The sequence below is a fragment of the Oreochromis aureus genome, linkage group 19 (assembly GCF_013358895.1).
Source record: "Oreochromis aureus strain Israel breed Guangdong linkage group 19, ZZ_aureus, whole genome shotgun sequence".
NCBI lineage: Eukaryota > Metazoa > Chordata > Actinopteri > Cichliformes > Cichlidae > Oreochromis > Oreochromis aureus.
The window spans coordinates 10,611,374-10,636,046 of NC_052960.1; the positions used below are offsets into that span (position 1 = coordinate 10,611,374).

Sequence of the window (24,673 nt, forward strand, 5' to 3'; positions counted from 1 at the left end):
ATATCGATGTATAACTAATGCAAATAGTAGCACTTTATTACACTATACAATTTCGATAGGAAGTTAAAGTCTCAATATTTAGGAAATGGATTGTTGTACACAACCAATCACACACAATATAAGCATACACAGCTACTCTCTTCTTTAATACTAACAATTCATATAGAATACCAAAATAAGATACACAATTCATACATTCACAATACAATAATCTATACAGTTCTGAAAGCGGATGTCTATTTATAAAACATACAAGTTTAAAACTGGTTCAAATTGCCTCTCAAGACCATATAAACAAGATAAACGTACAAAAGAAAAACAAACGTGGCACTTGAACTTGTCCTCTGCTACATTCAAGGTACAGTGCAATTGTTTGGCAGTACTGTATCCATCAGAGATTCACAATATAATATCTTTTTTTACAATAAAGTTGGCATTTATTAACATTTTACCCTGCACTTCAAGCTTAAGTAGATAGTTTTATAGTTCTGGGGGTGTAACTCTTCTTAGCTGTGAAGATGGATCCCACTTTTATGTCCGTATACTAGATACGAAGCTACTATGAGCAGCTAGAAACATATATGAGAGTGACATTGACCTACTTTTCTATTTCTTGCCAAGAAAGTGAATGCGGGAGTTTAAAAAAAAAAAACTCTTGCTTTAAACCTCTACTTTTCCCTGACAAAGGACACGACACGCAATGTGTCACACAAAATAAATTTCCTTATTATTAAAGTGAATAATTTTATATTAGCTATGCTCATTAAGTTACCTTTAAAGTCAAAAAACTAATCAGACTGATACCTCATCTATATTTATCAAACAATATTTCATAAATATATATACAGTTATTTTTCTCTCTAAAAGCTTATATTAGAAATATACAGTATGCCTCACCCTTATCATGTAAAAGCTATTAGGAGTGAAAAATGACTCGACAGACCACAGGATCACTTTTTCCTTATGGATAATCATATACAACACATAAAAACTTATAGTACAAGTGTTAACATTTAGGGCGTGCCCTCACAGAGTTGAGGAGCTTTGCTTGTAGTCTCTGAGGATGACGGAGGCGTATGTGACATTGGGAGGTGTGCACAAAATCGACTCGGACACTGGCGAGTTGGGAAAGGGGCTCACTGGAGCACCGGTGCAATCACGGAAAGGCGAGGGGGGCATCAGAGCCAGAGAGTCCTCCGTTGCTAATTTGACCTCAACAAAGTCCTCCTCGTCATGAATCTGGGAGTTGTTGTACATGTAGCCGTGGAGAAGGCCAAACTGCTCATTCTCCATTTCCTCCTCTTCTTCCTCCTCTAAAGGGAAGACAGGTTCCTCATCAAATGGGTCAAGCTGCACAGGCAGGACAGGCTCCTGCTGGATGAGGTGAGCCTGATGGTACACTGGCATCCCACCACTGACAGCCTCAGGCATGCTTATCATATCACGGATCTCAGGCATGTCACTGTTGAACTTGCTCACCACCCCCTCCTCTTGCAGGCGGTCCATCACCACATGTTTGGGAGGGATAATGCTATTTTGCTGCAAAGGCTCGGGGGAATAGAGCTCCACTTCCTCGTGCACATCTTTTTTCAGCCCACTGGCAGGCATTTGCCCGTGGGCCACCATAGGGGGAGTGTCAGGGGAGTTATAATGGACGGGGTCACTCTCATCCTCCTCAGCCACATTGTACAAAGTCTTAGTGCTGAGGTCTGAGAATTCCAGGCCCGTGTTATGGTAGGTATTAGTTAAGGGTTTGATGACAGCCATCTGATTGGAACCTGCTTCCTGTCTCTTCACATGCACTGACAGTCTGTGCCACATATGATCCCCTTTTGGAGGATGTCTTGCACCTGGTTCAGACCATGACACAGACTTTCCATTAGAACTATGAACAAAATAAAGACGGCTGTTACTTCATAGGAACCCAGAAAAGTGGAGACAGAAAGAGCATTTCTGCTTCATGTAAAAAACTAATGTCATTATTTTTATTTTTATTTTAAATATTGTCAGTATTACAGGGTATCTACAGGTTTTGAATATAACATCTCAAAAGAAATACCTTAAACGCTATTGGAGCCCTGGAGAAACCCTGCATTCTGGATTAGGGATCTAATTTGCCATCCCTTAGCACACAGAGATGCTTGTTTTAATTTTAATAACAGATCAAGGGCTGAACTGGCTGTGTGAATTGGGTACTGACCTATATCCGTCACAGTTTACAACAGGTGTCCCTGGGAAAGTGAATACAGTAAGACATCACGTTCCCTTTGAGAGGGAATTACAGTAAAACCAGCATCCCTGAGGTGCCTCAGGAGCAGGACTCGCAGACTCAATTAATGAACCTACCTGCCGTTTCCAGTGTTCTTTTTCCTCTTGAACATGTTCAACAGGCTATTGCTACGGCAAGCTATTTTGCCGTCGCCGACATGCATGCGCACCGCATCGGAGGTGGTGAACGCGCTGCGCACGTTCCTCTCAGGTTTGGCGATAATGATGTACATCTTTGGCGTGAACATGCACCCCAAAGCTACAGTCACGCTGAGGCTCACAGAGAAGGACGTAGTGATGATCTTGTAGTTGCTGCCAAAGTAGATTGGCACAAACGCCAGCCAGATTATACACGTGGTGTACATGGTGAAGGCAATATATTTGGCCTCATTGAAATTTGCAGGGACGTTGCGGGTCTTAAAGGCGTAATAGGTACAGCTCATGATCAACAGACCGTTGTAGCCCAGTGGAGCTACAACACCAAGGTTACTGGTGTTGCAGATCAGGAAGACTTCTCTGATGCTGGGGTAAGATTTGACGGGTTCAGGGGGCTCCATGATGATGAGGGTAATTTCCAGTGTGAGCTGGACACTTATCAGGATGAAGGCGATGACCACCTGAGCCCAAGCGCTCATGAACCTCGGCTTCCTCGTGCAAATCTTCTTCTTGCTGCCCGCCAGGATGCGAGCGATGCGATTGGTTTTGGTTACCAGGGCTGAGTAGCACATGGCAGCTGAGAGTCCGACAAGAAGTCTCTGGAGGTAGCAAGAGGCCACGGTGGGTCGGGCGATGAGAGTGAAAGGGCACAGATAGCCCAGGAAGATCCCTGCAAGGATGATGTAACAGAGCTCCCGGCTGGAGGATTTTACCACCGGTGTGTCGCGGTATAAGACAAAGATGAAGGTAACAAATGATGTTACCAGGATGCCCAGACAGGAGAAGACCACCTGGATAATGGACTCTGGATTTCTCCACTCCAGATAGCGCAGAGGGATCGGCTCACAGCCTGTAAAGGGGAAAAACACGGGTTATGAAAACACAGCCACAGTATACTAAAAGCTGGCCAACTCTATACATTTACATCTCTTTAGCACCAGCTCTGCGGATATATTCATGATTATCTAGAGAAACTTAGTTAAATAAAGGGTCATTTTCAATGAAAAGTCTAATATATTAAGGTTGTACTGTATGGACACATTAGAAATTAATAAAATCCATCTTTGCCTGAGAAAATACAGTAGGTCTCAAAGTAGGTTTTTAGTTCAACTATAAATAAGCCTCTTTCTACTCAGCCATGGCGAGGCTGGGCTGCAGCCAGCAGAGGAGGGGTGCTGGTGCACCAGGACAAAATAAATAACTGCTTTTTCATGGATCCAAATAAGCTCGCCTTTCTGCCTCATGCTGAGAACACACTCTGAATTTCTAATTCATGTTGTGTTATTTATTTATTGTACAATGCCAAGAGGTAGGGTTAGAAAAGTGCACAAGAGTATTTTTATATCCTTCTTTGTGCCACGCATTATGCTGTTTTCATGTGTATCCAAACATCCGTGGCTGTAAAAATAAAAAATGAAACAGCATGGAGGGAAGGATGATCCTATTAAGGAAGTGTCTTTGAAAGCCACAGAAGACCTTTGAAAGTGGGCCAGAAGAGTGGTAAGTGAACTAGGGCTGCTGTCGGATGAAATGGTGAAGATGATGAATGGCTCTCAGGTGTCATGGGAAAGCAATGAAAATAGGACAGAACAGGTTTGTGAAATAGCGCTGCAAAAATCTTAGCGGGACAGGCTGTACAGGGTGCAGGTAAGAGGAGGAGAAGTAAAAGCTTGGAGGAACTTAACTTTAAAAAAAAAACTGCCTCAGATAAGCCAGACGAAACTCTTCTTATCTCTGCAAGCATCAGTCATGCAGCAGGAACACACCCTGTGGCCACTGAAGCAACCTAAATTCATCTAAATTTAAATGACAAAACTGCAGAGCAGCAAAATTTGCTGTGTGGATCAGATGAATCACTTTGTCTAGGATCTTTTTTTTGTATACTGACTGGAGCATTGGTGATTTCAAGAAGCTGGTAGACACTATCTAAAATGCATTTATTGACTTTTTAATTGAGAGACCAGAAGATGGTGATTTTTCTTTTTTGTTTGTTTAAGCTTCAAATTGTGTTTATTAAGCTTCCTTTGTGAAACAGCCTATAAAATCACGCCTTTGTTCACTGATTTACTAATATAGTGTGTATAACTTTTGTAGGGACTGTTACACACGTCATAGTATATTAGGACCCTTTGAAACCCTTTCAGTTTATATGCTAATTAAACATCCAAGTATAACATGTTAAAACTGACCTTTAGAGGTGTTGGTAGGTTGATTAAATTTCCTTTTCCCTTTTCCCTTTTTCCTATTTAACTATTCTCTAAAAACATCCAGTAGGGTCCTGTGCCAGGCCCTTCACAGTATTTAAAGCAGCTAAAGATTTACATGAGCAGGTAAGTGAAGAGTACAAGCACACCTTCCAGTTCTTTGTCAGGCCACCAGCCCAGGTCACAGGCCTTGCACGTGAACTCATCCTGGACGTACTCATTGTCTTTGCAGGCAGTGCAGATCCAGCAGCAGCTCACCTCTCCCTTCCTTATCACCTGGTTCATAAAACATTCAGGGAAATAAAAAGTAAAAATACTCTTCTAAAAGTAACTATATTTATCATGGATGTATTTTGATGTCCAAGGAAGGCCAGATCTGCATAAATATTTAAGTGTTTGTTTTTAACACAGTAGAAATAAAGATAGAAAGGTTCAGCATAGGGGAAAAGACATGAGAATCTGGCATATACATACTAAATATCATTTTAAACAAGGTCTAACAGAAAGTTCTTTGAATGTGTCCCCCTTTTTTTCTAATATGAAAGAAAAACTCTATATTCTACACTAGTTTTTAATTTAGAAAGGCAACAGGGTTGTATGCAGTCATGAGAAAAAGAAAGTAGACTCTCCTTTAATTCTAAAAATGTACATATCCGAACATCATATATAAAAAAAACACCAAACATAAACACAACCTCAGATTAACAACACCACATGATATGTCACACCATGTCATCATTTATTTGATGAAAACTAAGCAAAAATGCAGAAGCAGTGTGTAAACCCAATGGTTTAATAGCGTGGAGAGCCATGTTTATGAAGCAATAACTAGAAGCTATCATTCTCTACATGGCTTTATCATTCTCTCACATCATTGTGGCAGAAGTTTGACCCACTTTTCTTTACAGTGTTACTTCATTTCATTCAGGTACAATGTTGCCAAGCTAACTATTTATGTGTGAGATGAACAATGTGGGGCCTACTGGGTTTTGTAAAAACTTTACACAAATACCACATACAAGTGTGACGCAGAGACTGAATAATAAAGATGTAACAGGGATGTTTGATCACAACATGTACAAGATCCGAGCTTAACCTTGATTTCTCCTTTGGAGCAGGGCTCACTGCAGACAGAGCGGACCATCTCACTGCGGTTCATCTGGATCATGTCATCATCGATACTGAGTATGCCCTCGTGCCAGGAGCCGATGTTGATGTAATCATAAACACTGGTCTCCACATGCTGAAAGTTCATAATCTCATACCTGATTGTGGAAAGAAAGAAATGGCTCAGAGGAAGATCTTTCACCATTGCTGATAGAAAAAAAAAAATTCCCCCTGGCCAGGAATTATGTTATGTTTACTGGTATTTCTTAGGTGGATCATACTCACTCAGCATAAAAGAAGTCACTGACCCTTTTACTACATATAATTTGGAGAATATTTAACTTTATCTCAATGGCTTAACTATAAACTTTGTGATTTAATGACATATACGGACTTACATGGGAATACTGTATGTGGCTTACTTACTGGAAGTTGTGTGCTGTTATGATGATGATTGTGCTTTAGACCAGCCAAATAATCACCAACCACTTTTCTAGAGATGCCTATTCAACTGCTCACAAAAGCATATATCTAATCAGCTGCATCACATGGAAGCAACTCAGTGCATTTAGTCGTGTAGAGAACCTGGTGGGGGGTTTTTTTACAAAGTGATTTAAGTGACTTTGAACCTAGTGTGGCTTATGGTGCCAGATGAGCTGGTCTGAGTATTTCAGAAACTGCTGATCTACTGGGATTTTCCCACACAACCATGTCTAGGGTTTGCAAAAAGAGAAATAGCCAGTGAGTAAAAAGTCCAACAGTCCACTATACCAGCTTTGGGATGTGTTGGAATGGGAGATTCACATCGTAGAAGTACAGAAAATTTGCAGCAACTGTGTGATAATATTGTGTCAACATGGACCAAAATCTGGTCCAACCCACTTGCAAGGTGTACCTTGGTTAATGGTGTATCTTGCTAGTGGGTAAAATATCCAGTGAGCGTAGTACCCCAATGTACATTTATCAGCAGTTTTGAATTTATCTCAGTTTTAATCACTTTCTCAGTTGTTCTCTGTTACTGAATAGTGAATATATTGGATTTTTTCCCTTTAAGCACTGGTGGTTCACTGCCCTCTTCTGGGTGAAACTGAAGGTCATTAAATGCTGTCTTAATTAAACCACTTTTTCTAAAAATGTCTATAAAAATTCCTTTCACCTATAACAATAAGAAAAGTGGGTTTACCTTCCAGGTGAATCGCCGTTCTCATCGAACCATATGTCCTCCCCGGACACGCCTGTGAAGGATGTCTTCAGAAGGAATTCCAGTAAGTGGCTTCCATCAACAGGCTTCATGGCATCGCAGAGCCCCACGTGGCCGGGACAAAGGTGAGAGTGCATATCATGCAGCCCGTGGGCCATTGCATTGATGGCATTGATGACGAAGCCCATCTTGCTGTCTTGCACGTAGTTGTCCTCCAGACTTTCATAACCTGCCCACACATGAGAGAACAGTAAGGATTCATCTTCAAGACAAACATACAGGGAAAGACTTACAGGAGGTGCTTTATTGCTGCAAGCAGAAGCATCTTATGTGGTTAAACTTTACATTTCTGCGTTTCAGGTATACCTAATATCTTGTCTAGCATGATGTAACATATTACAAAGGAGTGATAGGGTGCTCACAGATTCATTCTTATAACTGCTCTCTAAATTCAGCCAGCAAGCCACATGTATCTTTGCCTCTGTGGGATACTGCTTTAAAAGAACTGGAAGCCTTGGAAGATGGCTTCAAATAATCCTTGTTACCATGGCAAGACTGTTCATTTCTGCAGTCATGAGTCAGGATTCAATTAGAGTTGGCCTAAAACTATAGAAACCACTGAGAATCAGTCTCCTCAAGCAGAAAAACAAACCAACACGTATTTGAATCTTTTCTGTTCTTATTGGGGGGTTTTCTCAGACGAACGGGATGAATGAATGAGACAAAAAATATTTGGAAGCAAACACTGTGTGATGTTCAGACACACCCTATCAGTTCAGTGTAATGCAAGCTAGAAGCAGAGTAGCAGTTTATTAGTTGCATCGTATATCAAGTATAACAAGCTACACCATGCATTCATTGTGTTTTGGTAAAACTGGGAGCCAGGCACAGACCCATCATAGAGCCAGAGCACTGGCAGGTGAGGTAAAAGAAACACCGATTGTCTCGTTGCAATAAACTGTCTGTGAAACCTTCGGTCCTGTCACTCACTACTATGCTACTTAGCCATGTACCACCAACCTAAACACTGATGCACACAAAGCACCCCCTGCCTTAGGAGCTGCTTCCTCCACACCTGCTTAAGTAATTGTATTCAAAATTTTACACCTTCTAATTGTGGGCAATACAAAAAAGTTTTTGCCATTCAGGCAACATCCCTTCTGAAATATTCACATATTAATTTGAAGCTTACACCTGCTGTAGTTTTGTCATGTTTGAGCCTTGTTTTCTGTCTTGAATTCCTAATTAATATATTCAAGTTTTGAGTTTATTTTTTGGTCCTCTTGTTTTTCCTGTGTGTTCATATATTTTAAAGTAAGATGGTTCAAGAAGATGGCTGACCCTCCCTGAGACTGGTTCTGTTGAATGTTTCTTTCTGTTAAAAGGGAGCTTTTCCTTTCCACTGTTGCCAAGTGTTTGCTCATTGGGGGTCATCTTTGTGATGGTATTTTCTTCCTAATACTGCATAGTATTTACCTTACAACATGATACACGTTGACATCACTGTTCTCATGAATTGGGGCTATATAAACCTGAATTCAAGTAAAGTGAAATTGAAAAACTGAGAAAACCTCTCTGACACACTCTCCTACTGTTTTTAAATCTGTGAAAGAACTTCTTTAAAGACTTTAGTGTCATCAGGATTCTTAAATTGTTTGCCTTCTGTGCTAAGTCATCCAAGATCTTGGTTCTAGCTGCTCTCACCTGTGTCCCCGAGTCTCACCAGCTGGCGACTGGATGGATTAAAGAGGTTTTTGCAACCACACAAAACCTCAGCTTAAATCTTAGTTTTCTATCCTTAAGGATGGGAAACTAAGACTTGATCTTCAATAACAGAAAAAAACACTTGACGTTCTCTGTTGCCAAATGATGTGAGAAGTATTGTTACCGGATTGTTTGTTTCAAATAAATCCAACATCGTCATTGACATTCACATCGTGGGACACAACAACAGATTTTTGAGCCACCTCCTTCATAGATGTAAACAAAACCAGTGTAACCACACAATGGGAGTATCATTTGCGATGCAGACAGCAAAGAACTTCTATATTATATCCTGTGATTGCTTCTGAGCATTCATGGAAATGCAGCTGTTAGGAAATGCAGGCAATGTGCCTGTTGAAAACAAAGTCAGAGCTTTTTATCCATGTAAGTCTGACATGAGTGTTGGATGATACCAATAGGCGGACACAATGCTGGATAATTTCTACGTGAGAAAAATGCCAATAAGGAGCAAACAAATAAAAAAGCAGAGGCAGAAGTCTCTCACATGTCATTCTTTGTGGCTCAATATTCAGACTGAATTTCTTATGTGCAGAGACAATTAAATTAGTGCTGCAGCTGAGGACTAAGGAAAACAATGGCCTAAATCATCACAAGAAAACAGCAAAAGCAAGCAACATGTTTAGAGTCTGTGCCAATCACAGATAGCATCAATGGTACAAACAGTTCACCAGAACATTTTGGTCTGTACAGCCAAGCAAAGGGCTAAAGATTACTTCAAGCATTTGCACTGACCATCAATGTCATACTGTCCAGCTGACCAAAACTTTCCTCGGTCGCCATCTTTTCCAGGACAAAGTCATATACATATATATATATATATATACATCCACAGGAAGTTGTGGTGTTAACAGGTCTTATCTCCTATCTCTTCAGGCCAGGGCTGGCTCAGCAGCGAGGGCAGTAATGAGCAACAGAGGAATGCAGGGTGACACTGAAGCACTACCACCAAAACCTGCTGCACGCAAAACTTTAAAACTACATCCAGAACCTAAGAAAAGTTGCCACTCCTATAATATAACATTTTTCCAAAAGTGCACGAATGACCAATGAGTAATTTAGAAGTCTGAAATCAAGGTTTGCTTTTGGATATATTAAAGTTGAACCTTATTTTAAGCACTGCGGAATTCTTTGTTTTTAAGTGCCATTAATCTTTCATTAGGATTTCGTGCTTGAAAAACTTTAATCTTCACATCTATATTTCATAATTGAAGCTGAGATTGTGATAATTAGACAATAGAAATGTGCAGTAAAGAAAACAGATGTATTTATTTATTTTATCTAATAGGAATAATGTAATAACAACTACCTATGCCCTTCTAAAAGCAAGTCTCTCTAATCTGCAGCTCTGCAGAGTTTAAATGTATACTAATGCAAACATATACTAAAATTGCAAATGGAAAAAAATCCCACTATAATCACACCATGTTGAATTTCTGCCACCAGATACCTTTTTATGACACTTTAGAGTGGAAAATTACAGCATGTCGCCTCGGATGGAAACACACTCTAAAATATATGTATTATGTGTACAGTTAAAAAAATATTATTTGACATTGGATTCATGTAGTCCACTATTATTAATAGTAGCAGTAGTAGCATTACTGTTACACTGTTGGTTAAAAGCATGTAATTGTTCAATCCCTATGGGTCTTTTACTGATTCAGAAGTAATAGGTTAAGTTGAGTCAGCTAATGTCAGTACTTCTACTAGATATAGGTTATAAGTCAGGCTCATCAGGGTGTGAGCATCTCTTACTGGCTTGCAGAACATTTAACCTAAAAACCAGGTATGTCAGAGTTTTTGGAAACGACTGATTATTCTTAAGGAGCAGGAATGCAGATGATTGGTGTTTGCCTTGATTTTAGCATTTTATACATTCATTTGTTGCATGTTTTCTCAGCGATACTGTCAGTCTATGCAGTCCGTGAGACAGAATTTTCATTCTGTCTTATCCAGCGACATTTATAACAGCGTGGTGGCTTTCGCGAGTGTCATCCATTGCTGACGTGTTTGTTGCCACTTGTGTTAAATCACGTAATGATCGCTAAAAAGGACTGCTGGGAAACTCACTGCCTCTGCAAACAAACACATCAACAGTAAATTTAGTTGGGTAGCAGCTGGGTGAGCGTCCGATGGGAACTGCTGGTGATGACCTAGTTTAACAGCTCCTTCGCTTTGACGCTCGCCGCACTCCTCTGAGCTGTGTGAGCTTCAGTCATGATGCAATGATAACATGATGCGAGCATGCAAGCAGAGGACCTACTGCTGCACGTCGGGATTAGTCGGCTGCATGACAAGTGAACCTTCTCTGTGTATTTCATGGATTAAACTGTGCAGAGAAAAGAAGAGAATGGATCCCAGCACAACAGAAATAGCAGTTAACATGCATTACTTGCATGTTAACTGCTATTTCTGTGGCTACATGCAATTAAGCGAGTTCCCATCTCACTCAAATGTTATTGGGCTGTTTTATGCGACTGTCTTAAGGCTAGAAAAGGTGGGAGAGCGCAAAGTGTGAACAAACAAGACCCAATTATTGAGCTCTCAGTGCACTGGAAGAAAAACATCCCAATAGCTTCATATATTAGAGGTCAACTGAGATTAATTGGAAATGTAATAGAAAGAAAAAGGATTATCAGCAATGCATTTACATTTTCCCAGCATGTGATAAAACCTTAATATCAGTCAACCTCTATGTATATTTCCAAAGTGAGGAGCATTATGGTTCCATTAAAAAGTATTCACTCACCATCTTGGAGTTCTACACCAAAATGAATAAATAGATATAGAAATAAAAATAGAAATAAAATAAAACAAACAACAACAAAAAAACAAATGTTTGCAGGACAGGACAAATCACTATATCTCCACCTATACCTATGTGAATAACTGCTATTAAATAATGATGCTTCGTAAAAATGAATAAAAGCAGAAATATGCGTCATATATCAAAGAAATCCTTGAAAATAATGTGCAAAGGAAATAAGGTCGAAAGAACAGTAGAAAAAAAGATGCAATGGCAAAAACAAATTCCCAAAAGTATCTTTATAGCTTAAAGTCAAAAAAAGTTTTTTTGGTTTTTGCTGCATGCAACATTTTATATTTACGTTTATCAACATGTTCAAATAGGCTCATTTTAAAATAACTGACTTTAAAAATTTGGGGATCTTGAGAAACATCTTCATCCCCATAAAACGTAAAGCTTGAGACTGAAAACGTAAATATATACAGGCTTTTATTTTAAAAAGAAAAACATATGAGTGGTGTATAAAACAGTTATGTCTTGGAAACATGCTTGTTGAGCATTGTTTCGAGAAATTAACAAATAATGCATTAGCTCTGTTATACGTGAAAGGATTTCGTTTACCTAGATCATCATCCTCTGTAAAGCCAAGTGTCACAGAAATGAACAATATAAAAAAAATATGTGTTACTGGATTGACTTAGAGAGAATTTTACCCTCTGGCAGTCTAATTCATATTTAAATAGCGTGTTCCAGTTTGTGGGGCCCTTTTGGCATCGTCCTCTGGGCTTTGAACGCATCAGAACAGTTCAAAAAGACAAGCAGATGTGCACGCTGGCGTAAAAATGGAAACCAGGAATAAAAAAAACCTAAACAAAACAAAGAAACTGCAGGAAAACATCATAATTGCTTGACGAGTTGTTTAGCTACCTGAGCAGTTTCGTGCATAATTCAAGTTCTCTTGCGGGTGTCCGGGAAGGCGGCACTGAAACCGGTACTGCCAGAACTCTGGAAACCATGGGTTGCGGGTGTTGGTGCTGAGCTTGAGCCTCAGGAAGTAGTCGTCGAATGAGGAGACCTCTTCAGAGTGCAGCTTCACGGTGATGCCTCCAACAGCCTCCTGTTCGTATCCCTCCACCACCTCGACTCGGTCTGCCCAGCCATCACTGCAGAGAGAGGAGGACACTGTAATCATTTCTACTTAAATTAGACACCCACTTGCTAGATTGTATGTCTAAAGATTATGTCAGAGCTTAAAGCATTGCAAAAACATTCCTACTGACCTTTCAAAACCCATAATATGATAAATAAATAATACATTATATCTCTTTTGTGGAAAATAGAAGAGAAAGAGAAGGATCTAATCAGAGACAGTTAAACTGATGTAGTTTCCAAAGCTCTGTTATCAAAGGAACATCTTTTGCAACCAACAAAATATCAAAACACAACCTAAAACCTGCCAAGCATTCGAACCTAACCCTAAAGGCTATCTCCAGCTACTGCATTTTTATAATTTAATAACAAGTCACACAATATTAGTCAGCATCTGGCAAGAGAAAATAACAAACTGTTTTATGCTGCCGAGCTCCAAAAGTCAGCGCACACTGAATCCTGAAGAAAAACAACATCTCCCTTTTGTTTTCCTGACTTTGTTTCCCTTTCAGCCTCCCCGCTGAGGGGCGTGGAGTGCTCGCTGTACTTGCCGAAAGAAGAAGAAGGAAAAAAAAGCCTCAGTCCACAGACACAATCACAAGTCTGGTGAGAATTCACAGATTAGTACTGCGGCTCTGCAATCTGCCCCGGAGAGAAACAAACTCCCACCCAACACGCTGACTCTAGAGCCCTAAGTGTCAAAGCTGATCATAACTCGTATTTATAGCTTAATACTCAACACTTTGAAAGTCAATTCAGCATCTGATCCTGTTGCAAAAGGTCATGCGGACAAAAGAGACTTTTGGATGCTCCAGATTTAAATTAGAATAAAAATAAAAACCCATTTCTCATTCATTTCAGTTGCAAATGTGTTTTATAGCAGCATTATGCAGTGTAGGATCAAGTCCTTGATATATTCATGTGGCATTGTACGTCTCAGCGGGTGAAATGAAAGCTGAGAAAAGGGAATATGAGAGACTTTAAACTGAATATTCCAGTGATGATTTGGCATAAAAACAGCTTCTTAAAATGCAGCGACACACTGAATGGAAAACAAAACATTACAGATGGGTGACAATCTGAAGAAAAGCTTCAACCCTTCAGTCCTTCTAGCCACAAAGAAAGGGAATCTGGTGGCACATAAGCTGTGTGGAGCATTTTGCTGTCGTGGTCCACTTGTTTGCAAATCAATACAACTATTTTAAGAGATTACCTGTCTCCTATGATGAAACATGTTTATCCTGATGATGAAAGCAACCTCATGTGATGATGGCACTGAAGATGGTCCACCTAAAAGACCACAGGTGAATACATCTCTTGACGCTCTGCAGCTGAATACAGACCAAGCCGGGGAGTGGGCGATATATTCATCTACATGCTGCAGACAGCTTACTCCCATACACAGAGAAACAGCTGCAAGGTCAAGATCACCTTCTCTGATTTCTCAAGTGCATTTAACCCAATTCTCCTTCCACTGAGAGGATGATTTTGTGAAGTAGTCTTGGAGGAATCATCTGCTTCTAAATGTGAATAAGATCAGAGAGGTGGTGATCAAAAAACGATGACCCGTGTCTAACTTGTGACAGGATTTTGATGTGGTGGAGAAGAACAAGTAACTGGGTGTCCACATATACAGCGGGCTGAATTGGAAGACCAATACAGGCTGTATACAAAGCGGTGATAAATAGGCTCTATCTCCTGAGGAAGCTGAGACGTGTGCAGCGAAATGCTGGAGATTTGTGACGAAGGCAGTTTGCTTTGCTGTGGTCTGCTGGGGGAGCAGCATCGGAGCTGGGTCTGGGATTGGCTGCAAACTGGACACTTTTGAAGCTGTGCTGGAGAGAAAGTCACTAACAAACAGTTACTCATCATGGAGAATCATTTCCAGCCTCTGGATTTATTACTGGACAGGCAGCGAAGCACCTTCTCTAACAGACTGATTCAGCTCTGCTGCACAAGGTCAGATACAGGAGCTCTTTCATGCCACATCTCACAATACAACAAATATAACTGGAAATATGGAACAAATAACATATTTATTGTTCTCATTCATTTAGCTATTGGGTCAAAGCTTGGATCACTGGATGGATTGATAATAATAATGTGCTATCAACACATTTAAATCCAGCTGAGCACCTGTGGGAGATTTTGGACTGAAAACAGTAAATGAGGAAAGACAGAACTCCAGCAGGGTTACAGATTTTGAGATTCACTGCTATTAAGAAATCTATTTTGGTTTCTTATCATTATTATTATTATTATCATTAGTAGTAGTAGTAGTAGTATTACCTACCTTTACATATGTTTGGTACTAACTCAAATCTGCAAAATTCCAATATTCTTGCAAGTTATAAAAACAAAATAAATAGATAAATATCTGCAACACCATTAAACCACCCCACCACTCTGAACTACAAGGCAGGATGGATCCATGCTGGCAAAGTTGTCTTAATTTTCTGTTGTTGATGAGAATCGTAGCCTCAGTTTCCTGCTCTTAGCCCAGCTAGTGTGGTTTTCTGCTGCTGTAATCCATCTCCTTGAAGGAGATACATATTCTGCATTCAGAGATGCTCTTCTGAAGACCTCATCTGGCACCACAAACCAGTCACTAAATCCCCTTTCCCTCATTCTGATGTTTAATTTGAACTTCAGCAGGTCGTCTTGACCATGTCAACATGGCTAAATCCATTGGGCTGCTGCCATGTGATTGGCTAATTAGATATTTGCATTAATGAGCAGTTGGAGAGGAGGCTGGTGAGTGTACATTTTTTAATGTTTATTTGTGTAGCATAGTGATTTTAGCATTTACGGTTGCTGGGATCGCCTTTTCTGCTCATCAGCTTTGGAGAGTAACACTGTGTGGTCCCTGGCTCAGCTGCAGGGGAGGAGTGGGGCAGTGAGCTCAAGGGGGCAGTGCTGGGAGGCGGGTGAGGCCACGGGTGGTGGCGATTGGCTGATGACAGGCTCTGTTTCTTTTACATTGAAGGAAGAGACGAGCGGGAGAGACTGAGATCTGGACTGGGAAGAGACTGTTTTCTTGTTGTGCAACTGTTAATAAAAGCGAAAATAGTGAGCACAACCATTGTGTGTGTTGTGTGCCTGCACACACGGCCTTCAAAGATGAAACAATAAGAAGAGGGCTTTAACCTTTGAACAGACATTTAAATCTGGTCCAAAACAATTAAATACCCTTCAAAACAGAATATTTTAAAAATATTGTATATATTACACAAACCCATCCACAGGACATAAATAGCACTTTCCAGACTTCTATAACCCATATTTTGTTTAAGAAGCGAAAGCCAGCAGCATCTTTGGCTTGGCTGGTGCTTCAAAAATAAATTGACAATGGTTGTCCAGCGTGACAGTATCAACAGTACCTGGCCATCTGCTTCTCAGCATCACACTACCCCCAGTCCAACACTCTGGGTGCCAAAAACCTACAGCTCTGACGTCAACACACGCACATACTGTACAGACTTCTAACACAAGTCTGAGCTCACACGTCTGTGAATCATTTAATTTTGGGCACAGCGGCGTTATTAGAAAAACTATGAATGTAGAGCCAAACTGTTTTTTTAGTGAAATAATTTGATTACTAGTCAAAAATTGCAATCTAAATCATAAAATTGATATCTTCTATGAATTCCAACGCAATGGGGGCTTCACTGGAGAGTTGATCAAATGAGTTGTTTGTTGTTTGTGATGTGTGGGTTCTGCAGTGTGAGAACAGCCATGTCTTTCATCCTCCACACAGCAGAAGATGGATGGCTGATGACCAGCACCTCAGGCATTTCGATTTGCCCACTGCACAGGCCTGCGTGTGTTCACTTACTGCATTGCTCTAAAAAACATTTTCCTTTTTCAGTAGTCTCCTTGACCCAGAAAACACACATGTGTGCACACACAGACACACACACTGCTCTACCAAACTCACGCCCTCCTTATCTTCAGTGTAGACTTTCACAGCAGTGCAAATTTAAGTAGAAGGGGTGAGAGCGAGTTTAGGCTTTAATGTGTCCTATTTTTTTAAACTTTATGCACCTAATCCATCATTTGGGTCGCAAGTAAATCAGGTTGACTCCTTTGAATCTAAACATTAATAAACCACTCTCGGCAAATCAGCGGTAGCTGGCTTTTAGCGTTGGTGCTACAACAACTGCTAACTGGACTTGAGGTGAACTGAGGCTCCACAAAAAGGGAATGCCTGGTATATGTGCTGATATAAGCTTTGATATTCACTACGCCACTTTCCCCAGCTTATGCTGGAGGTGCTGTCCCATATTAGCCCATCCCTCCTGTGATCTGACAGGGAGTGTGAATGCATTATTCATTACCGAGCCAGACTCAAAGCATCTTCTTGCTTTCAGAGGAACTCTGCTACAGTTAGGAAAGGAAGAATATTTTGCTTCATATGAACTTTTTGTATATAATCCATCCTGAGTACAACTGAGTGTCACAACATGGAATTCAGCATTCATATTTCAGTCAGCAGAGTGACATTTTTCTATGTTTAGCATTTAGTAGAAGACGAAGAGCTCCTGAAAGGATCTTCTAGTAAGATTGTCTAACATCTTTTCTCTAAAAGGTAAAACATTAATACTAAATTTAATCTTTAAACGTGTTGTGGAAGAATAGTTGTTAAATATTTGGAAACTGCTAATCCTTATCTTGACTGACAGCGTGTGAATGCTGCAGAAGAGCTACCAAATGATCCCAAGTGCCAAAAAGAAAGCAGAGCTGGAGCAAGATGCCATTTACAGCAGTACAAATTTCCCCATTTGTACTGACTGCACAGGTGTTATTTTTAAATGGAAATCTCCCATTTAAATTGCATCAGGGTTTGGAGTTGTGCATAATTTATGATATAACCACTATGAGTGAAAGATGGGTGCCATTTGTTGTACCATATTTCATTCATATAAATTTTACAGTGAGTTATGGGCACTCCTTGCTAACCAAGGTAACTAGGCAGCACTGATGGTAGCTGATAGCTCCCTAGACATGTCCTCCAAATATGGTCATGGGTCACGTCTGCTTCAAAAGCAAGTCCGCAAATGAATGACTAAAACATACTGGCATCTTTTGTAAATGTCCATGTATGGACTTATACTTTGGTTTGATAAAATTTGGTCAAAAATGTGGCACGAGGACCTCAGGTTATTGAAAAATATAAAGTTTTGAGATATAAAACACAGCTATTAAATGGAAGTTTCAATATGCCTGTTGGGAGGATAAATTACAACCCCATGTTGAGGTGCTGTGCAAAATGTAATTAAAAACAGAATGCAATGATCTACAGAGCTCATAATTCCATATTTTGCTCATGTTGAACATGAAACATGAAACATTTAAACTGAGGCATTGTCAAATGTTGGGATGGGGGCAACAAAACACTGGAAAAGTAAGAGGTAATTAAAAAAACAGCTGAAGGTGGATTTGGCAAGTAATTGGATTTAATGGCATCAGATCAGTAATAAAATAAGGTATTAAAAAAAGAGCATCTTAGAGAGGCGGCATTTCCTAATATCAAAGATTAGCAGAGAACCACCAGTGTGCAACAAAACTGGGTCTACAAATTGGGGAACAGTTTAAGAGTAATGTTCCTCAACATAGAATTATGAAGACTTTGAATATTTCCACATTTACAGTACATAATATCATCAAAAGATTCAGAGAATCTGTAGAAATTGCTGTGTTCTTCCTCTGGACTAAAGAGGAACGAGACCATCTGGATTATGATCATCGCTCAGTTTGGGGCCTGTGTCTCTGATGGTATGTGGGAGCATCCCCTTTATTAATCCTTGAGGAAATTATGTGATTACAAAACTAAATTAAATAACACAATATATTTGTGTGTGTGCATGAGCAATTAATGATTTGACAAAAGCCTTATAACTTTGAAACTATGATTTTATAAAGTACCGTATAAAGATTTCAAATAATATGTCAAATTTGACCTTTGACCTCCTCTTTAGGGTCAGTAAATATATCTGAAGGTCAAGGCGTTACTATAATAGCTATATAGAGCTATTTATTACTGTTTCTTACTGCCATTGTTTATATTGGCAACATATCAATAGTGATATATAGGGAGTCGATATATCACGCTATTTTGTATATTACAGTAGCAGGTTACTACCAATTAAATACTTAACAATTTGAATACATGTACAATGTTTCTGAATAAGTAGACTGCAGCACAAATGTCTTAAAGTATATTTAAAAACAAACAAACAAGGAAAACAAAATAAATATATACAAAATATAGTAGTAGTCCCTTAAATGTAAATACTGCCCAGAGCATGAGCTGCCTTGGGGGAGGTTTGCTTTCTCTGAGTGCATCTTGTCTGAGATATGTTGCAGCCATCAAATTCAAAGTGACGTAATTTTTTCTTTAAATGCCACATTTTTGTCATTTTAAACAGTCAATATTTTCTACACTCAATTCTGGATTAAATATGAGTTTAAGAGATTTCCTAATCATCCAGCATCCTAACAGTTTTGGGATTGGGATCAGCATTATTAACACAAAGGCCATTACTCTATCTGACATACAAATATGCCTCTTATTTATTTAAACTGATATACTGACTGATTTTTGTGGACATATAAAAATACAGCTACTTTTTGAAAAGCATCAGCAAGAAAGATTTTCTTCTCGTCATTCTTGTTCTTTTATTCCAAAGAGCACCACGCCTGACAAACCTAAAAGCCCCGTGGGAAAACATTCTCCAACAAACCTGCCAATTAGGAGGAACTCTCCGGCTACTCCGAGCCGTCTCATAGCCATGAGAAGCCCTCGGACTGTCATGCCTTCACAGAAGCAGACAACAACTCTGGCTTTAGGCAGACGCTCCCGCAGCTTTCTCAGCAGCCTGTCGAAGTGCTTCTCCCCAGCATTGCTGTAAATCTTGTCAGAATGGGCGATGCAAAGGCCTTCCTGCGAGGCAAGCTCTTTGAATACTTCCATCCCACTCTCCCCATAGTTACCTGAGAAAGATAAAAGGAGCTGTCAGTTTGGCTCATTCACAAGAAAATGTAAAGGGTTCTCATTCATAAGTTCATTCTGTCATGTTTTATTCTATAAGATGTTCCTTAAAGGAAATAATCCAGAGGGAAAATTATCGAAAAACTCTTCTTTTAACATTTAAATAGTTCACTGTGTCCCCAGACCTCTTGCTGTGGAATCAAGAGCAGTGCAACTGGAGCAAATGGGCCAACTGTGACCTCAAGAGTAGTATCAGAGGACGAGCGCTCACATAAGTCTCGTCATTTTTAGGTTGTCCGTCCAGATGTTCGCAGTCATTCAGCTGCAGCATCACTCCAATAAACAGGCTGTAATCTAGCTTCCTCTGTAACATCTAACACCTACTGCTCATATTTAATTCATTACAGAATGACAAACAGGTATTCATTTCTGTAAACAAGGAAGACTTGCCAGGTTTTTGTTTGGATTTATCAGATGGTTTTAAACTTGTTTTCATATTCCATCAGTTAAAACTGATTTGCAACAGCTGCCGTAACGGTGTCTCGGGTATAAAGACTGTGGGAGGAAATGTGATTAGAATCTGATTATAAAAACATGCCTGGAAAAAATGAGTTTGGGATGACTGTTGTGTTTTGAGCAAGTGTTGTACAAAAATGATAGTTTATGCCTCAAATGATCTTTAAGGCATGAAAACAAACGGTATAATTACCATAAAGAGACCTCACTTCTCCTCTGAAATTGCCCACCACTTGAACGAATATGGATTAGTCTCACAAAACAGGCTTTAATCATGTCTGCAGCCACCTGCTGTTGGAACAGCAGTACATAAGCCATACTTAAACTGAGCACAACCACTTTATCAGTTACACCTTGGCAGTATTTCATTGAACCCCCCTTTTCTTTCAGAACTGCTTTAATTTTTTGTGATAGTGTCATGAAATAGCTGCAGATTTGTGGACCACACATCTGTGATGTGGGCTGTTCCACCACATCCCAAAGACACACTACTGGTTTGAGATCTGGTGACTATGGAGGCCATCTGAGTACAGTGAAATCACTGTGATGTTCAAGAAACCACTCTGTGATGATCTGAGCTTTGTGGCATTGCCCTGCTGGAGGACCATGTCATAAGAGATGGGTACACTGTGGTCATAAATGGATTGACATGGTCAGCAAGAACACTCAAGGTAGCCTGTGGTGTTTAAATGATGCACAGTGGGTGCTAAGGGGGGCAACGTCTCCATATCATACCATACCACCAGCCTGGACTGTTAATACAAGGCAGGATGGCTCCATGACTTTGTGGTGTTTAGCCAAATTCTGAGCCTACCGTCTGAATGTGGCAGCACATGTCAATACATATCAGAACAGGCAACATTTTTCCAATCTTCTATAACCCAATTTTGGAAAGTCTAGGGGAACTACAGCCGTCCCTGTTCAAAGGCAACACAAATAGCACCTAGTGAGACCTTCCGCTGCAGCCCATCTGCTTTAAGGTTTAGGGATGCACTTCTGCATACCTTGGTTGTAATGAGTGGTTATTTCACCTTTAAATCACCTTTCTTACCCATTCTGATAGTTAGATGAGCTCTAGCATGTCATCATGATCATCTCTATATTGACATTTGTGTTAAGGTGAAGTTGAATAGATGTGCCTAATGAAGTGAGATTATTATAAAACAAGTTAGGGCAACAGAGACAACAGACACTATAAATATAGAACAGCATTTTTGCAAATGAAGGTCAGTTTACCTGTCACATCGAGTCGTACTCAGCTACTCAGTAAAAACATTTTTGGAGCGTTTTCAAGCTTGCAAAACCTGCCAAAATGATGTCAGATGATTTAATCTAGAACTTCTGCAGGTCTAGATGAATCTAGATTTCATGAAACTGTGCTTGAAACAGTGTATTAGAAGGTCTGTATCACACACTGGAGATGTAGGGTTTTAACAGTGTGTGTTTTCAAACACAGGAAGCCATGAAGGGGCTTTTTTAAAAAAGCTAATGAGAGGCATTATAGGTAACGTAGGAGTCTAATAAACTAGGTTCTCATTAGGCGGTACTGTTTGAGTTTGGAGCGCTGTGTTGTGACCCCCCAGCTGATAAAGAAAAGCGTCTTACCCTCTGTGTGAACGGCTGACACATAGGTCCAGTTGTATCGTTTGACAATGTCCACCAGGGCTCTGGCTTGAAGAGTATCTGAGGGTACAACCCTGAGGAAGTACTTGAACAGTGTCTTGTCACTCAAGTCAATACTGGTTGCAGAATAAGCGATCTGCGGGATGTTGAATAGCTGCAGAAGGTTTTGGACCTGAATGGCAACAGAACTGGAGCCCGGCCCGATGACTCCAACAATGGGCTTCTTGGTCGGTGGTGGCTGACTGGAAGGCACCCCTTCAATGCACCACCTGGAGCCGTCACTTTCATCCCGGATGGAGATGAGAGAGTCTCGTATGAATTCGATGCTCTGCTCCAGAGCCACCGAGGAATGCCAGCAGGAGTCTCTGATCTCACAGCCAAGGGTGATGTTGGGTAACAGATTTGGGTCCGAGTTAATCCGATCCAAAGTGTGGAACATGGCCTCCACCCTTTGGATGCCGTACTGCTCGCGGACCTCTCCACACTTCCTCTCCGCCACCTTCTCAGCTGATGGTTGGTGGTGAACAGAGAAGAGGGCTCCAATTATAATATCCCCGTCCATCCTCGCCACCAGGCGAGAGGCAGAACTTGGCACCACGGACCTCTCATACTTTCCTCTGGACAAACCGAATGCCTCGAACAGTAAAAAAGGCAAATATAAAATGCTTACGACAGTCAGGTAAATCATATTCGACATCGTGCCAGAGGTGCTGAATGTAGAATCATGTCCACTTGGCCATAATACAGGGCCATCAATCCTCTACGAGCAAATTAAACTCATCTGCTTCTTCTGCAGTGTTTCCACCCTGCATATGAGACATGGAGTGTTAATTCTTACTTTATTATACATTTATTACATTGACAAATCTAAATAATTCAACACATGTATTTCAGAAATCTGTTTTCTGAGAATGAATTGAATGAAGGAGAAAAAATACTTGCAGATCAATCATCTTTCATCCAATCACACCATAGCTAAAAATTTAAAAATATACAGGAGATCCAACCAGGCAAATACTTTTTGGGAGGGAATAAGTACATATCTAAAGACACTACATGTTCACGTGGAAGACACAGAGCTATTTGGAAACTGAGAATTTTAGCACCACGGACAGCTGCCACTGTTCTAGTTGAGGGTCTCAACTGATTCTACATTTATACCTTTGACTGTTTGTTGAGCTTCTACCTCGGCATCATTCCTCATCTCTGATGCCATTTCAAAGTGGAGACATTGTGCCAAAAATAAGAGCAAAGCTCAGGATATTACGCTATAACAATATTGTCTGTGTTCTCCCCATTACTAGTCTCATCTCTATTAATTAAAAGTGTTTGAAATCTAACTTGACTTTTCTCCAAAAGTATTTTAAGGTGTTAATAAACAAGTATAATCTAAAAATTGCATGACCACGTTTGAAGTAGTATGTATAAATACATTTTTTATATTAAACATTTTTTAATGAAATTTGGTCCAATTTTTAAATGATGTAACTTTATCATTTAATACCCTGCAATCAACAATAAATATATGTACAATATTGCATGTTCAATTTCATTAATTGAGAACTGAGAAGATAAAGCCTGTATAATTATGCTGCCCTATTTAACCTAAATCTAAATCATCCTTAACTGACCTGTTTAAGAAGTTACAACCCTGTAATTCAGCGATTTTTATGTGTATTTAACACATAGCTAGAGACCTCTTCAGTCATTGATAAAGACCCCCGTAGGATCCTTTGGGTGATGAAATATCCTGTTCACACTTACTGCTCTCTTACTTCATATTAAAAGTGTTAAGTTAGTGTCAGTTTCAGGACAAACTGCTTGCTTAATGGTCTCAACAGCTTTAAAATCCATCATGATTATCAAAAAATGAAATAATGAGTGCTATATTTTGAAATTATTAAAATTTAAAGCCCATTTGTTCTACGTTTTCTTCTGAACAGTCGGTTGGATTTTCTGACATTTAGTGTGTTTAAATGCAAAAATAGAAGTGAACAAACATTTAAAACTCTCACAACCTGCATGTTATTGTGTGTGCACTCCATTACTGCTTTTTACAGTAACAAGTAAGGGCAGTTTAATGTTTAAGTCAGTCATTATTACTCATGCCACGGACAACAAGATAGTTACAAAAGGATTTTTAATATGTTTAACAACTGCATGATCTAAATTACAAGAAAATATCAGTTCACACTGTAAATATGTCACTATGTTGTGTTTCACTATATCAGTGAACCAATCGAAAACATGGAACATGGAACTGCTGATGAAAGAGTCATGTCTGGATCTTGTACAAAATACGGTATATTATTTTCTTTAAGTCATGTGAGTAGAGGGCCAGTGAAGGGGGGTGTTCAGTCAATTCAGGGAATCAACTTCATGCAAAGACTTCAAGTATTAAAAATGAATTAATATCTATTAATATCCATTATGCATAAATCTATGCAATGGTAATGAAAAAATTTAAAGTAGCCTATTCTGATTTAATAATTTTTTTGTTAACTGAATTGAGCAAAGATCAACGGGGACATGGTAATTATTTTGTATCAAATAAATAATCTTTGATACATGTGGTTGTTTTCTACAGTTGAGGGAAGTTAAGTGAGTAAAACATGCCTTTGGAAATAAGTATTGGACTATTTTGACAAAAAATAAAAATAAAAAATCACTGTGGCTTGAGCCAGAAATGAGCCATCTCAAACAGCATACATAATGACTAATATTCGCTCTGCCTAAATACTCTTTATTATCGTTTAGCAGCTGTCTCCAGGTCCTCAGCTGCAGCTATAAAACGGTGTCATTCACAGGTCATAACATGCAACATCATCAGCTGCATGCACATGCATGTTTAACAGTCTTACAGACATGATTTCACCTACCTGAATCAGGTAGGGACATAACCGGGACATAGTGGGTCTGTGTCTCCT

General features: G+C 39.7%; 1 protein-coding gene across 1 annotated transcript; it reads right to left on the reverse strand.

Annotated features, from left to right (window-relative positions):
• Positions 1–133: 133 nt before the first annotated feature.
• grm1b (glutamate receptor, metabotropic 1b) lies at positions 134–24,673 on the reverse strand. Its single transcript, XM_031737060.2, has 9 exons — positions 24,626–24,673; positions 21,729–22,552; positions 19,360–19,609; positions 12,395–12,630; positions 6,919–7,165; positions 5,725–5,893; positions 4,778–4,904; positions 2,347–3,274; positions 134–1,885 (listed from the first exon to the last, which is right to left on the reverse strand). The coding sequence occupies exons 2-9, from the start codon at positions 22,441–22,443 to the stop codon at positions 1,027–1,029; spliced, it is 3,531 nt and encodes a 1,176-aa protein (XP_031592920.1). The 5' UTR covers positions 22,444–22,552; positions 24,626–24,673; the 3' UTR covers positions 134–1,026.